This window comes from Gordionus sp. m RMFG-2023, chromosome 5 (assembly GCF_954871325.1).
Source record: "Gordionus sp. m RMFG-2023 chromosome 5, tfGorSpeb1-WG-v2, whole genome shotgun sequence".
Lineage (NCBI taxonomy): Eukaryota > Metazoa > Nematomorpha > Gordioida > Chordodea > Parachordodidae > Gordionus > Gordionus sp. m RMFG-2023.
In genome coordinates this window covers 16,720,306-16,735,942 of record NC_088779.1, presented here as the reverse complement: position 1 = coordinate 16,735,942, position 15,637 = coordinate 16,720,306, and the positions used below count along the sequence as shown (strand labels likewise).

Genomic DNA, 15,637 nt, shown 5'->3' with positions numbered 1-15,637 from the left:
GCTCCTGCACCGAGCTAATAACAGTTCATGGTAGGCCAAATTGACGACAAAGCATTTCGAAATATTATAGATCCAATAATTATAGGATTGGGTGGAAATTTAACTATCAATTCGGAAAATATACGCAATAATATTAAAAAAATGGCGTTAGATTTTTCGGAAAATATAAAAAAGGAAGTGTATCAAAAACTTATTTCGTTAAAATTAGATATAGCAACTAGATATGATAGGTCCATATTGGGGATCAATATTTAATTTATAAATAACGGAAAAATAAAATTAAGGACTCTATGCATGAAAGTGATTAAAGAACGACACACATCAGAATATCTTAAAAAAACTATTCTAGATGTTTTAAAAGAATATGAAATAAAAATTGAGCAGATTTACACAATAACCACCGATAATGCAGCAAATATGATTAAGTTAATTAAGATATTAATACTACACGATGAAGAAGATGATGAAGATGATGACCTTAACGATTATTTAATTAATGATGATTTAAATAATAATGATATAGATAATGATGATTTAAATAATAATGATATAATTCATGATGAAAATAAAGAACCTTTTAATATTGAAAATATTAATCTTGCATCAAATGCCAGACCCATATTAATAGGTGTTAGATGTGCTTCACATACATTTCAATTAGCAATTAATGATTGCATTAAAAATTCAAATGAAATTGTCATTATAAATAAAGCAAGAAACATCTGCAAAAAAATAAGAAATCAGACAACAATGGCTATTCTCTCAAAATTAAATTTGAAAAAACCACTAATAGATTGTTGCACAAGATGGAACTCTATCTATTTAATGTTGGAGAGATTACTAGAGTTAAAAAGCTTTTGCTAAGAAATATCGCTCCAAAGCGATCAAAAATGTTTATCAGAGAATGAATGGGAAATAATTAGTGACATATTAAAAGCTTTATATCCAGCTTATGTTTTGACAAAATATTTACAAAGTGAACAATTGACAATGGGCGATTTTTATGCTGCGTGGATCAAATGTCTCATGCAAACGAGTAAAGTAGACACTCCATTTGCCAAACTTTTAGTTTCTACGATGAAAGCATGAGAAATAAATTTTAAAAATGAAGTTTTTTGCTCTGCTATTTATCTCGACCCTAGATATAATGTATTTTTAACTTTTGAAGAAAGAGAGATCCCAGAAAACATCTTTGTAAAAATTGGAATAAATAATCAGAATATTGAAATTCTAAATACTATGCCTACGTGTTCGTATTCGAAGGATAATTTAGATGATGATTTTGAAGATTTATTAAAGTCGCATGAAAGTCTTAATAAGAATAATTCTCAGGGTATCGAAAATTATAATAAATGTATAGAAATAGAATATATAATTCGGTCATTTGATAATAAAGAGAGATTAGAAAAAGATACTAATCTTTTGAATTATTGGGAAAATGTAAAGAATAGTATGCCAGAACTTTATAAGTTAGCTATAACTGTGCTAGCAGTTCCAGCTACGCAGGTCTCCGTAGAAAGAGCATTTTCAAGCCTTAAGTTTATACTCTCTACGCAGAGAACTAAATTATATCCTGAAATATTAGAAAATTTTAGTTATCCGTTCGAATTCTCTTTTTAAACCTAAATAGTATAGTATACATATTATTTTATTGATTATTGTATTTACGCATGTTTGTTTTTATCTTATTTATTTATGAAATAAAAAAAACTAATTTGTCTAATTTATATTTCCTAAATTTAATAAAAATATCTATTAGATTATCATGGATAAATTAAATAAGAAATTATAAACTAAAAAGATTTTTCTCTAAAATTAATATATACATGGTTAATGATTAATTTTTTTTAAAATTAAATTTATAAAAACCGGAACAAACCGAAAAGAACCGTTATAAATTATAAACCGAACCGATATGATTTTTTTTTTAAAAACCGAAATGGAACAAAACCTTTATAAAATTTTAAACTAAAAACCGGAACGAACCGAACCGTTATACTAAACGGTTCGAAACCCTGATTATATCCCAAACTTTATGACCAAAAACTCTTTATAAATCAAAAATATTATGTTCATTTCCAAATTAATATAAAAGTCCTGTCGCTCAACCTTCTAAGTTACCAAATTGATGTATATTATATGAATTCAACTCTTAGCATTTCCAGATTTCCACCAAATTATTTTTTTAAGGTTAAAAAGTAACATTAAAAAAACATGTTCCCTTTTTCCCTTTTAAATAGACTATAAAAATTTGTTTACTTACTTTATTATTACTTTAAAATAGTAATAATTAATATAAAATCATCCAAAAATTCTTATTCCAAAAATAAATATTTTCATTTTTCCCTTTTAAATAGGGCTAAAAAATTGTTTATCAATTTTATCATTACTTCAAAAACATTAATAATTTCTATATAATGATCCTACAAAAATCCTTATTCAAAATAAAATTCAGGCTTCAACCAGTTACATTGTGTTATAATTTACCATTAAATAAAAAAATAAAATTAAAATGTATGTGAAATATTTACTTACCTGTTTATTTAAGTACCGTATCTACCAGAATTCGACATCCTGGTCACGTGCAACACTACACAAACCCCTAAAAACCACAACTAACTTTCAAACACAAAATCTTCTTCCAGATAATATTTTTATTTTTCAATTCAAATCCTTGAAAAATATAATCCATATTTTATAAAAAAATAAATTAAAATAACACATTAATATATTGATTGACGTTCATTAAAATAAAAAATATTATTCTTCGCAATATTTTATTGAACAACTGCGACAGATATGTTTAACAATTTTTTTATATTTCTTTAAAATGAATATGATTAAATATGGATTAATATAGATCCTCCTGATGAAAAAGATGGATTAAAGGTTATTGAAGATTTTAAGCCTTTAATGATTGGTGAAACTGCTATATATACTTGCCAATCAAGCAATTCAAGTCCCCCAGCTAAACTTATGTGGTTAATAAATGATAACCCCGCTCAAAAGTAACTTAGTTTTTTTTAATGTTGGCAAATATTATCATATATTATAATATTAATAATACAGGGAAAATATACCATTGAATTTAACTCTTACTGATCCTTTAACTGGTACTTCAACATCAGTGTTGAAAATTAAATTAATTGGATTGACAAATTTACATGGTGCAAAGCTAGTTTGTAGAGCTACTATGTTTAGACAGCAGCCTAAGGAATGGATAAGAACTATTGAAGTCACAAGTAATTACATTATATGAGCTAAACTGACATATTTGAATGTAATTTTATAAAAGTTTATGAATTACAAATTTTTTTTGTAATTAATTGAATAAAAGTTATAAGATTAAATTTTCCAAAGGGTTAAATCGATAAAAAAATTATACTATATTATAAAATGGGAGATACTTTTATTTGAAATAAGGTCACAAGCTTAGCCACGTTCTGGGGAAATCTATTTACATAAATTTCTCAATAAAACTATTTTCTAAATTTTAATCATCCAATTGTTATAACAGGCGTGTTTTTTTAAATAAATTATGGAAAGGCTTATTTGGGATGGTAATTTTGTCCCCTTGATTTTGGAAGGGTTGCAAATTTTTTTATTTTTTCTAGCCAATTTAAAAATTAATTATTTATAAGAAATGCGTTTGTTACTCGTACCTTTTTTATTTCTTTAAGAAGATATATTTTAAGAAGATTCGAATCCATCAAAGATCAAATCGAAGCAGGTGAATACTACAAGTATAATAAATAGTTGATTGGAAGCTATAGCGTGATCTTATCTCTTAAGTCTTAATATATATTGGAAATGGATCGTATACTCCATTTTTTTTAAAAAAATGTTCGTTAAAAAATAAACAAATTTTATTAAAAATTTTGAACATTTTTTATAATTCAAATAATGTCATATCTTGTCATTTTCATATTAATTATTTATGTGAGCAGATTGACAGAAGACTTTGGAGAGTTTACGCTGCAAGAAATTTACCCTTTTCAAATACAAATAATTTTGGAACCGATGATGATTATATTGTCGATTATTTAAATAAACTTTTAGAAAATTTTTATATTAAAATGATATATTTGATTTAAATCCTAAATCCCCAATATATCATTTTAAACAAATTATTGGTTAATGTTAGTTAATGTCAAGTCAACATATAGTGATTTTCTAATTTATTATAGGTCTTTGGCTTTGTTACATTAAAATTTTTAAATAATTTTAAAAAATATATACTTATATTTCTTCTATTTTTGAAACGATATAATTTTATATATATATATCGTTTTTTGAGAGGGGGGAGGGGATGGGCTGCTTAAAATGATATTTACGAAATCAGGCAAATTTCCGTAGGAGGGGAAAGCGTCATCATGTTATCTCCTTAGCTCTATGACCCAGCTAAATGTTGTAGTTTGGCACATAAAAATTTACATTTAGTTTAAAATAACATAGCCCAACAAGGAGAATTTAATTATTTAATTTATAATTAATAACAATCTGGTTTATTTTAATCATAGGGTTGTTTGACCAGATAACCAAAAAAGAATAAATTTGTTGGCTATTATTATAGTTAGGGCAACTATCTGCTTCATTGTAGATATGGCTAATTCATTTTATATTAACTTCCTTTTTGGTTTATTCTATCGATTGTTTTTGTATGAAATTCTATCATTAGTACATAATATGTTTTGTCATTATCCAACATTATTTTTTATTCAAGTCATTTTACACCTATATTATTGGATTTTGTATTTAATACTGAAAAGGATAAATATACTCTCATTTCAATTAAAATTTTAATTTGTAAAATCTTTGGACCTTGAATAGAAAGATTGAGTAAATTTTTAAGCCTGTTTAATTAATCCGACCGTTATCGTTATTTGTCAAAAAAAGTTGCGCGCTACCGCTATCCATCATAAAAAAGTATTTGCCGAATTATATCAATTGACAAAGACTTTAACAGCCATGAAAAATATTGGCGATATTGTTAATCAATTTAGTTGAATTAAACTGGTTTTTTTGGATGTAGTCTCCAATATACCAAAATTATTAATATATTTTTCTATCTCAAATGGAACATTTTCGATAAGATGAATTACATAATTATTAGAATTTTGAAAATGGTCATTAATAAAAATATTATTTAAGCTAAAAATAATTTTATAGTGATCTATTAAACTGACTTGAAAAAGTATTCGCCAAAGTATTTATTTGTGCAAAATTTACGTCAAAGTATTAATATTAGAATACATTTTATGAAATATTTTGTAGGTATTTAATATTTATATTTAAAACATATATTTGTATTCATATTTAAATACTTTCTTCTTGTGTATTTTTATTTATATTCTAAAACATTTTTTTGAAAATTTACTCATCTTGTATATAATAGATCGGAGGCCACCGTGTTCTTCCACCACTTATATAAAAAAAGGAATTTTATTGCTCTAAAATTAATTGGTGTGCTGTTTAATCAGATTGCCTATTATTGCTATATGTTGACTTGATAGTATTTAACATAACTAGAATCTCGTAGGATTATTATTTAATTATTTTAATTTAAAAAAAATGGTGTTAATCTATTTTTCAAAATTAGTGTTAATGCAGAACTCAAAGCACCTAGCTAGGCTATGCCCCTGATCACATGTATTGCCAGCGTCTACACGGCAGAAAATTTGATGGAGGCAAACTCTCCTACAAAATCTACCCCTACCCCCTAAAACCGTGGCCTTCGGCCGCGATATTCGCCAAACCACGATTCTATAGTAAATCGTATCAATTATTGATTTAAAAAGAATATAATTCAAGTCAATACCCCCCAAAAATTAATACCCCCAAAAATTAATATCTACCCCCTCAAAAAATATCTACCCCCTCAAAAAATATCTACCCTCAAAAATCTATACCTACCCACCCCCAAATGCCAACATATTTTGGAGCTCCTACCCACCCCGGCCATGTAGACACTACTGTATTGCAACCGTTATAAAATGACTAGGTTATAGAATGATGGCTTCATAGTTTTCTCCTTTTAAAAGCATTGACGGTCATATTTTATTTGATAATTGATCTTGAAAATATATGCTATTAAATTTACTGATTAATTAATATGGATGGTAATAATGTTAATGTTTCATAAACATTGGTTGGCTATTTTTTTCTATAATAATCGATGTTTGAAAATAATTTTTAAGATGACTGCTATTAAATGATCAAAAAAAAAATTGGGGCCATAATATTTGAAATTCAATCATAAGGATAGGAATTAAAAATACTGCAATTAATCTGACATTTAATAATATTCATTTCTCGCTTCAAAAATATTTGTGCCCATTTTTTCTATGAAAATATATTGAAAATAACTCGGATTAAACAGAATGCGATTAATTTGAAAGCTAAAATATTTATACCTCGCTTCCAAAATTGGGCCAATGTTTAAATGAAAAGTTTGGGATTAAAATGACTGAACGAGCTAATAATATTTCTCGCTTTAAATTGGGGGCCATCTTTTAAATTAAATTTCTTTGAAAATGACTGCGATGAATACCAAAAAAATCAACTTCCTATTTCTATTGGGGGTATTTTTTAAAATATGAATTAACCAATAAGTATTCAATTTTCAAACTCTTTTTAAAAAATTAAAAACTTGGCCGTAATTTCTGAAACTCTCAAAAATAATAAGAAAAGATTGGTCTATTATTAATTTAAAATATAATTATATCTTTAGTTTGCATGCAAAAATGCATATTACGGTCATTCTATTACATATTATTTAATGTTGCTATTATTGTCGAATAACCGTGAATTTGCGAATGACAGGAATGGATCATTTGTTACAGAATTTAGAAACCCTTAGCATATATATATCTTGTACCTGTGTTAATTAATACTAAAAGCAGGCGCGGGCAGTGGGAAGGGAAGGTATGGAAGATAAATCACACCTGAGCTAAAAATGCAAATTTAAAAAATGGCAGTCATCAAGTAAACACTATTTCTATGAAGTTAGAGGAACCAATTGCTCTTTGTGAAATGTCAGAATGGTCTAAAATGACTTCTGAGAACCCAATCTTTTTGAAATAGATAACAACAAAATATGTATTAAATTATGCTAGTACTATAATCAATCTATTTCATGATATTGATTTAGTTGACATGACACCATGGAGATACTGTTAGTATTATTTAAAGCTTGAATAAATTGGATTAAATATTGGTTAATAATTTCACAAATTATTTTATTGTTGAACTCAAAATCAGGGCTACACCAGTTTGATTGTTGCATACCTCGACTAGCACCAAGATAGCTTGTTGTTAAAAATTTAATGAAGGATCAGTATAAGAATATCCTCCAGGTGTTGATAAAAATCTCGATTTAGACGATTTATTTGTAAAATATATTATTTAAGATTCGAGATTTTTCTAAAAGAGGGTGTCAACTTCTTCAATTGACGGAGTCTAGAGACTTATATAATATTTTGTAGCTAAAATTAACCATTTTTAAAAAGGGACTAAATCGATATTTTTTATAACACCACTCTTTTTGATAATTTTTGAAATGAAATAAAATAATGAGAAGCTCTTGATTCATAGAGCAGTTCCGAGAAATCTAAAAGTATTTTTTCATAATATATCAAATTATTATATATTTTTACCACTCTACCCCATTTACACTTGCACAAATCAGAATTTTATTATTTATAAAGAATAAAAACTTATACACAAAGTGAGCCTCAGAAAATAGATTGATTAGGTTAGCCTTTTAGATATTTACATAGGGATTTTACACAATTACTGATAAAATCATTGAAAAAATAGGTCAATCACATTCGTATTTGTCAGTTTATATTTATGCATTATTTTTGTTTCTTATAATCCATTTTTAACATTTTATATTTAAAAATTGGGCCATTTTTTCTAATTAGTAATTCTTATAAATTTATGAACATTTTAAAAGCTCAAAATATTTATATTTTCGTATAAATATATTTTCAGCGCATATTTATTTTATAGCGATTTGGCATTACATCTTTTTTTAGTTATTTTCTTAATCATGGACTTATATAGATGATTACATTAAAGAGTTAGATAACCACTCTAGATGTCCTGTAACGCCTACTACATCTCAAATAAAATATTTGTCATACCAGCTGCGCTTACTTCCCATATTTTCTATTTTTATGCCTTTCTCCTTATTTAAGACAAGGCAGGGTTTCGATAAAACATTTTTCTATATCTTCTAAAGAATTCTTGAGACATTTTGTTTGCAGAATATCACTTTTTGACTTCACTATATGTTTAACTAGGGTAAAATAATCTATAGGCATTCATTTGGCGCTTAAATTTTTCCGTCAATTCCAGTCTTTTTGGCTCTCTCATTATGAATGCGACTAAATAATATTAACCCGCCTCTAAATTTTGGTCTAAAGAGGGTGCTGCAGTTGTCAATTTTTTGCAATCACATAGAGTATTATAAATTATTCAATTCTTCCCAATTGCTATGTTTTTCGCATATAATTCTAGTTTTGATATAATAAAAAAAATAAAATTCGACTGATTACACTTAATGCTAATTTAAATCATTTACACAAAATTCCCCATATAAAACTTCTTTGAAATATATAAACCTTTTCTAAAAAAATCTTAGATTCAGTTTTATTCAAAAATATTATCAAAAAATGTCAGTATTTGAAATTTTTTAAAATAATACTAAACTAAATCCAGGAAAATATTACTTTTGCAAATTTTATTATTATTTACTATTATGGCTACATCCATGTAAAATATAAATAAATTCAATTCATTATTTTTTATTTTTTTTAGGGGTTATTTATAATTGTATTTTAAAATTATATTAGCTTAATTTAAGGCTCATATTTTATTTCCGGATAGGAGTTTTATTAAAAATCTTATCATGCACGTAATTTTCGTGATGGATGAATAAAAGTCGAAAAATCCTTTAATTTTGCGAACCAGGTCGATATATTATGTTAAAATTTTTAATCCCCTCCCCCAGTCTAATCTGGAACTAGAGATGAGTATACCAATGCGAACAGATCCTATTATATATTTCATTTTTTACCTATGTCATTGGCGTACGCAGCGGGGGGGGGGGCAGGGGGACAAATCCCCCCCGCCCAAGCCAAAAAATGCAGATGCCGGATTATATTTTTCAAAAATATTAAATTTCGATTTCAAGTTTTCCTTGGCGTAATTTACCTATTATTTCCAAATTTTAGTGGCGTAATATTTATCTAAATTTCTAGTCAATTAATAATTATCTCTGAAACTCCTTGTCCAACAGGGAGAAAGAAATTGCAAGCTTGTCCAACGAGATCGAGTCTCCACCATCAAGCAGTAACAGCTATTATGGAGTTAGAAGAGCCGATTATTAATGCTATTACTAAAATATCACAATGGCTTGAAAGAAATATTTCCTCAGAAGCAAGAAAATTATTGGATTCAATACTCATTCCAAATTTTTTTTCTCATTAGAATGTGTTATTTAATTATACACTATTTTATGTAATACTTTTCAAAAACATAATATTTACTTGATTAAGAAGATGAGAATAGCGGAGAGCATTTTATTAGAACTCAAGGAAATTAGAGCTAATGTTGATGAAGAATTTCATATTTTATATGTTATTGTTGAGTCAAAGGCAGAGCTATACGTGTTTAATATTTGCCCCCCTCGACTTGCAGCAAGCAAGCTCATCGTCAAAACATTAATATAGGATCAGTAGAAGAATATTATAAAACAAATGTCCCCTCTCCCAACCTTTTTCATATGGTGATAGAAAAAAATATAAATATTTGTTAGATTTTTATCATGAAGATGTTAAAATATCTTATGATGCCTTATTAGGAATAACTATGATTAAACGATTAACTATGGTTGATACAGTCCCAAAAATGCTATGGATGCTTTGCATTTTTTCAAACACATTTTAGATTATACTCCCAATGTATTAAAATGGTTATATATATTAGCACTCTTTAGTAATAAGAGAGAATAACAGAGTCTTGCAGAGGTACCATTTGCAGGACACGGCCCAGATTCTTTTTAAAAAATTTTTCCGGCCCGGGTTTTTTTTTAAAAAATTTTCAGGCCCGGCCCGGCTTTTTTGAAAATAAAATTATCAGGCCCGGCCATAATTTTATTAAAATAAATTATATTTATTTTTGATTTTTATAGCTAATAATGGCGATTTCAAATATTTGGTTTTAAAATATATAGCTCGGCGGATATTTTTTCTAAAAAAAATTTCAGGCCCGGCCCGGGTATATTTAAAAAAATTAAAATACGGTCCGGCTCGGGGGCCAGGCCTTGCAAGTCTGTGAAAAACATACCTAAGAAATACAACATCTGAAAGTAGATTGAATGATTTGGATCTTTTGAATATTCAAAGGAATTTAACGCCAAGCAAGGATAGATAATTGAAAAATTAGCTCAACACACAAAATACAATTATTCCTAAGAAACTTTTTGTGTATTAATTTATATTTCCAACATTTAAATTTTTCATACTTTATATATTTTAAAAGCTCAAAAAATTCAAATTTCAATTTTGGGTCATTTAAGTGATTCATATCGTGGGTTATAATTCACATTTATTTTATAGTTTTTCCATGCCGGTTTATATATATAATTTTTTTAATTCACATTAGTTTAAAATTATGTATATTAGTCCTAATAAATTTATGCTTAGTATTTTTAATTAACAATAATATTTCTTAAAAAAATTTATTATCCCCCCCCAGACCAAATTCCTGCGTACGCGCCTGTCCCATGTCGAAATATTATGTTAGAAATATTTTAGCCTTCCACCCCATCCTACACGAATTGACGATTAGTGAATTCAATACACCTTTTATTAGCTTTCATTTGATACCCTTATTTTAAATTTCTATATAAAATATTTATTAAAAATTAGAAAGAATTGATAAGAGCTAACATCATTAACTAAAATTGGCTTTTTTTTTAAATTCAAAATTTTTAAGGGGACTCTTCAAATTTTTCAGGGGGTTCAAGCCCCTGCGCCCATCTCCATACTGACGCTACTGTATATAAAATTTTATTTGCCGATTTATATAATATATATTTATAAAATAAAAAGCATTAAATTCCAAAGGCGTCACTAGCCTTTACAATCTCAGGGTGCTCAAAAAATTTTTTTAAAATTATTTTAAATATTATCTATTTTTTTTTAGATAACATTATACAAAATGACCTTTTTATAATGGTATAAAAAAATTTAAATTTGGAATTCTTCAATTTTTTAACGGGGCTCGAGTCCCTGCCCCCCCCCCCACCTACTGTTAAATTTTATAATTATTATAAAAATATTAATTTGATAAAATTATATATCTTTTAATTGCTGATTTTTTTAATCGTTTGTTTGTCATTTACTAAATTATTATTTTCATTTAATTGCAATTTTTTAAAAAATATATGCATGTTAAGATATTGAAAATGACCGTTTTTCATCTTCAAAAAATAGCTTCAATTGGCGTAATTTTATAGATACCTTTAATTATGTTAATCATAATTATTCAAAAAATAGTAATGTTGAAAAAGCTAATATTTTAACAAGCGATTTAAGCTATAATATATCAAATACTGATCAGTATCTAGCGCTATCCATAAAAAAATATAATAAGCTGGAAAATAATCATAGACAACATCAAATGAAATACAAATATGATATCAATAAACTAACGCCAATAAATATATCAGATAGGAACTTTACAAAGTCAACTTTTAATAATTCGACAAATTTAAATTCAATTATTGTTACTTTTTCAATAGTCAATCCTCCAGTTAATAAAGAATATTATAAACTTAATCACTCATCTAAACACAATAAAATTGATATAGGAGCTCTGTTCTATTTTTCTGGATTAGGTGGCATGAATAAGTCAACTAATTCTTATATGTATATAACTCCACAAGCTATTTATGAAAAAAAAAGTAGTTTTATGTCTAATTATTTTGGAAATATAATTGGCACCTTTTCACTGCTTAAATCACATCACCTATAATTCAACACTACTAAATTTTATATAACAATTTAAAATAGTTAAAGTATATTTTATAAAATATTACATGATTAATAATTTTCCTTTAAATTATTTGCAGCAAGTATCAAAAAGTTGAGCCCCTTCTCAAATTCTTATTTCCCACTACCACCTAATACATTACCAGAAATTTACTCGAATATTAGTATGAACACACATGATAAAAGCTTATTGTTAAATTTGGGTGTAAATAAAATGAATACATCATTTGAATTACTTCAAAATCAAACTACTAAGGCTATTGTAGAAATAACTACATCAGGAATCATTCATAACGACGAAACAAATACTGAAGATGGTATAGTAAAAGGTCAAACTTTAGCTCCTAGATTAATAACCAATGTTGATTTATTTGTAACCTCCCCTCAAAGTACTTCTGGCGACTTGTTTATGAATATTACGACATTTAGTAATGATTTTAATAATCATCTAATTAAAAATCATTCAACAATGGAAATGACGACAAATAACAATTTAGTTACAACTGCTTTATTGATTCAAAATCATATGGGAAATATTTCGTTTATGAGTAACATGGAACTTTACTTAATTATTCTTTGTTGAATCCTTTGTTTATGTTATTAAAATTTCACCCGTGTAAATTATCAACTGGTTAATTTCTGCAACATTGAATAGCATGATATTACTATATTTCACAATATATATTTACTGCATGTAGAGTCACCCGGCACAAATTTCATTATATGATTTTGTAATATATAGAATAAATTTTCATATATATTATATATGTTAATATATTTTTATCAATCACAGACATATTGGACAGTACCTTACCTAGAAATCGAAGTAAATAAAAATAAACAGGTTAAATTATCATTTCTTAAAAGCTTTAGAAAATATAAATATGATGTTAGCTACTGGCTCCCCCAGAGATGTAAGTGCAACCGCCCCAATGAGAAATGGTATTATCATATCAACTAATTTTATAATTTTCAAATCATTAATATAATACTTTTTTTTAAAGTTTGATAAAAATTTAAAATATTATAGATATGTCAATTACTAAATCGCAAGTAACTAAGAAAAATTCAGCAAATCCATTAAGTATAGTTAATAGTTATAAAATTATATTTGTATAAATTATAGGTGGAAATTTTAAAATTAGCCTACTATTAATAGTGTCTTTTTCAATATACTGGTAAAACTTATCCTACAATGCTATAGTCGTTGTGTAATATTTATGCCTAATCGCAACGAAAGTTTTATCACTTATTAATGATAAGAATCGCTAATATTTTTATTATAAAAGTTTCATTTATGTATCATTTTTTTTAATACTTGTTATTATGTTTAATGTGATTCGATTCTATTATTTGGGTTAGCAAATCACTTACTGTATTTAATTGTACCACATATTTTTTATTACTCTTACCATTTCGCATACAAATTATATGTGCAAATTATATAATAAAAATTATGTTTGAACATATTTATTATAATTTATTAATTTCTTTTTTGAACACAGCGATGGACCACTTATACCATAAAATAATTTTGAAGTCATTGTTGAGTTTGTAATGATTTTACTTTTTAATTTATATTAATTCTTAAAACGGAAAATGGTGATATTTGAATCAGCGGGTTGAATCTACCCTTTCGCGCCCGGAATATTTCCCCTGAACAAAAAATACTTGTACTTTGATATAATTAAATAATGATTTTGACATTTTGATATAATAAAATAATGATTTTGACAGGTTAATGATAAAATTCGAAATAATAGATATTGTTTTATAAATTAATATCTCTAAGTACCAACCATTAGTTTCTTTAAATATAAAATTTTTGATGACAAATGATCTCGCTGGGCGCGAAAGGGTTAAATATTTTGTGATTTTTAAATATCTTTCAGGATGAAATCTCACAATTTTTTTTTATAAAAATTTAATATTCTTTAAATAAATTCTCAACTATTTGTGATTTTCAAAGATTTTTTGATCAAAATTTTAAAAAAAATCAAAATCTTTGAAGATTTTTTTTCAAACTCTAATTTGAATATATACTTTGACAACTTTTTTATCTTTGGCAAATCAAAAGATAAGATGGGTTTTCCATTCCAGAGGCTATTCTCTACAGTAACAAGGCTTATTCAATGATATCCACTAAAATTAGTTGTATACTGGTTCGCGGGGTATAATCAAAAAAGTATTATCAGATGAGTGTGAAAATACCTTTTCTAAAATTCTAATAATTAAATAAATATATACATATCAAAATTTTATTATATTTTATCTACAGTAATACAAACATTATAAAAGAAATATCTAAAATCACATAAATTATATAATTGCAAATATAATTAATAAGTAAATTTGAGCCCAATTATATTGCACAACAGGGGCGTAACCAATAGTGGGGGGGGGGGGGGATTTCCCCCTTCCCATCGCAAATTTGACTGTTTTCATAAATATCATTTTAAATATTACTCCCTCCCCCACCCTTCAATCAAATATTTACAAATATTTGAAAATCAATTTTCCAACATAAAACTTATTTTTTATAAATAAATTTTTTTTAAATTTCCTTACCTTGTGAGTACATTAACATTATTCAAAAATATTAATAAAAAATGGAGAAATTTTTAGTCAAAGACAAAGATATTGAAATCAAACGGTATATAATTTATTATTAAATATATTTATTATATGAAATTCAAAATTATTAAATAGTGAGTTAGAATTAATAAGAATTTTTAATTATTAATAAATATCTAATTTTATATTTTTCATTTTTCTTTAGAACAGAATTAAATATGTCTGAGCATGTTGGCTCAATTTCCCGATATTTTGAAGTTATTTTATATTCTTGCATGTTTGCCTATTACAACATGCACGAATGAAAGGACATTTTAAAACTTGAGAAGACTGAAGACATTTTTACGAAGTACTATTTCAGAATCTCGGCTAAATGGATTAGTTATGTTAAATATTCATATAGATTTAGTTCCAACGATTGACGAAATTCTAGATGAATTGGCAACATCCACACGAAAATTAAAAATTACATTATAGTTATAGTGTTTAATAAACTTTTGATAATATTGTATTTGATAGAAGTTATAAAAACTTGCTTTTTAAATGATTTTCTAGTCAATATTTTATACACTGTACAATTAGTATTTTCAATAAAAAAAATTTTATTCTACTTATATTGTATGAGAATTTAAGCTGAGGCTAGTTTTTAAAGCAAATTTTAAAATAAAATGACATTAAACTTTATTTCAACTTTACATTTATAAAAACTTTATTAAATATAACATACCTAACTTAAAATAATAAATAATAGGCTTGTAATATCGATATGCACAAATTAGTAAATAAAAGTTAAAAATAGATATATAATTATTATTAAATTATGTATATTTTAATAGAATAGCTAAAACATAAGACCCGGCCGAAGGGCAAAAGCTGGCCCAAGGCCACCTAAAGGGGTTAGAGGGCGAAGCCCCCCCCCCAAAAAAAAATACCCCCCCCCCATAAGAAAATCCTGGATAAGCCACTGTTGCACAATATGAATTTTTCAGACACAGAGTTAA

At 26.3% G+C, this 15,637-nt stretch overlaps 1 protein-coding gene across 1 annotated transcript in view; it reads left to right on the top strand.

Annotated features, from left to right (window-relative positions):
* The window catches only part of LOC135929516 (uncharacterized), a 29,403-nt gene extending 15,941 nt beyond the window's left edge, over positions 1 to 13,462 (top strand). The window contains exons 5-11 of the mRNA XM_065466131.1: positions 2,861 to 3,008; positions 3,070 to 3,242; positions 12,143 to 12,610; positions 12,856 to 12,888; positions 12,930 to 13,004; positions 13,093 to 13,146; positions 13,189 to 13,462. Of these exons, the coding sequence (XP_065322203.1) occupies positions 2,861 to 3,008; positions 3,070 to 3,242; positions 12,143 to 12,610; positions 12,856 to 12,888; positions 12,930 to 13,004; positions 13,093 to 13,146; positions 13,189 to 13,244 (1,007 nt within the window). The 3' untranslated portion in view covers positions 13,245 to 13,462. The remainder of the gene's footprint in view (positions 1 to 2,860; positions 3,009 to 3,069; positions 3,243 to 12,142; positions 12,611 to 12,855; positions 12,889 to 12,929; positions 13,005 to 13,092; positions 13,147 to 13,188) is intronic.
* The last annotated feature ends 2,175 nt before the right edge of the window (positions 13,463 to 15,637 follow it).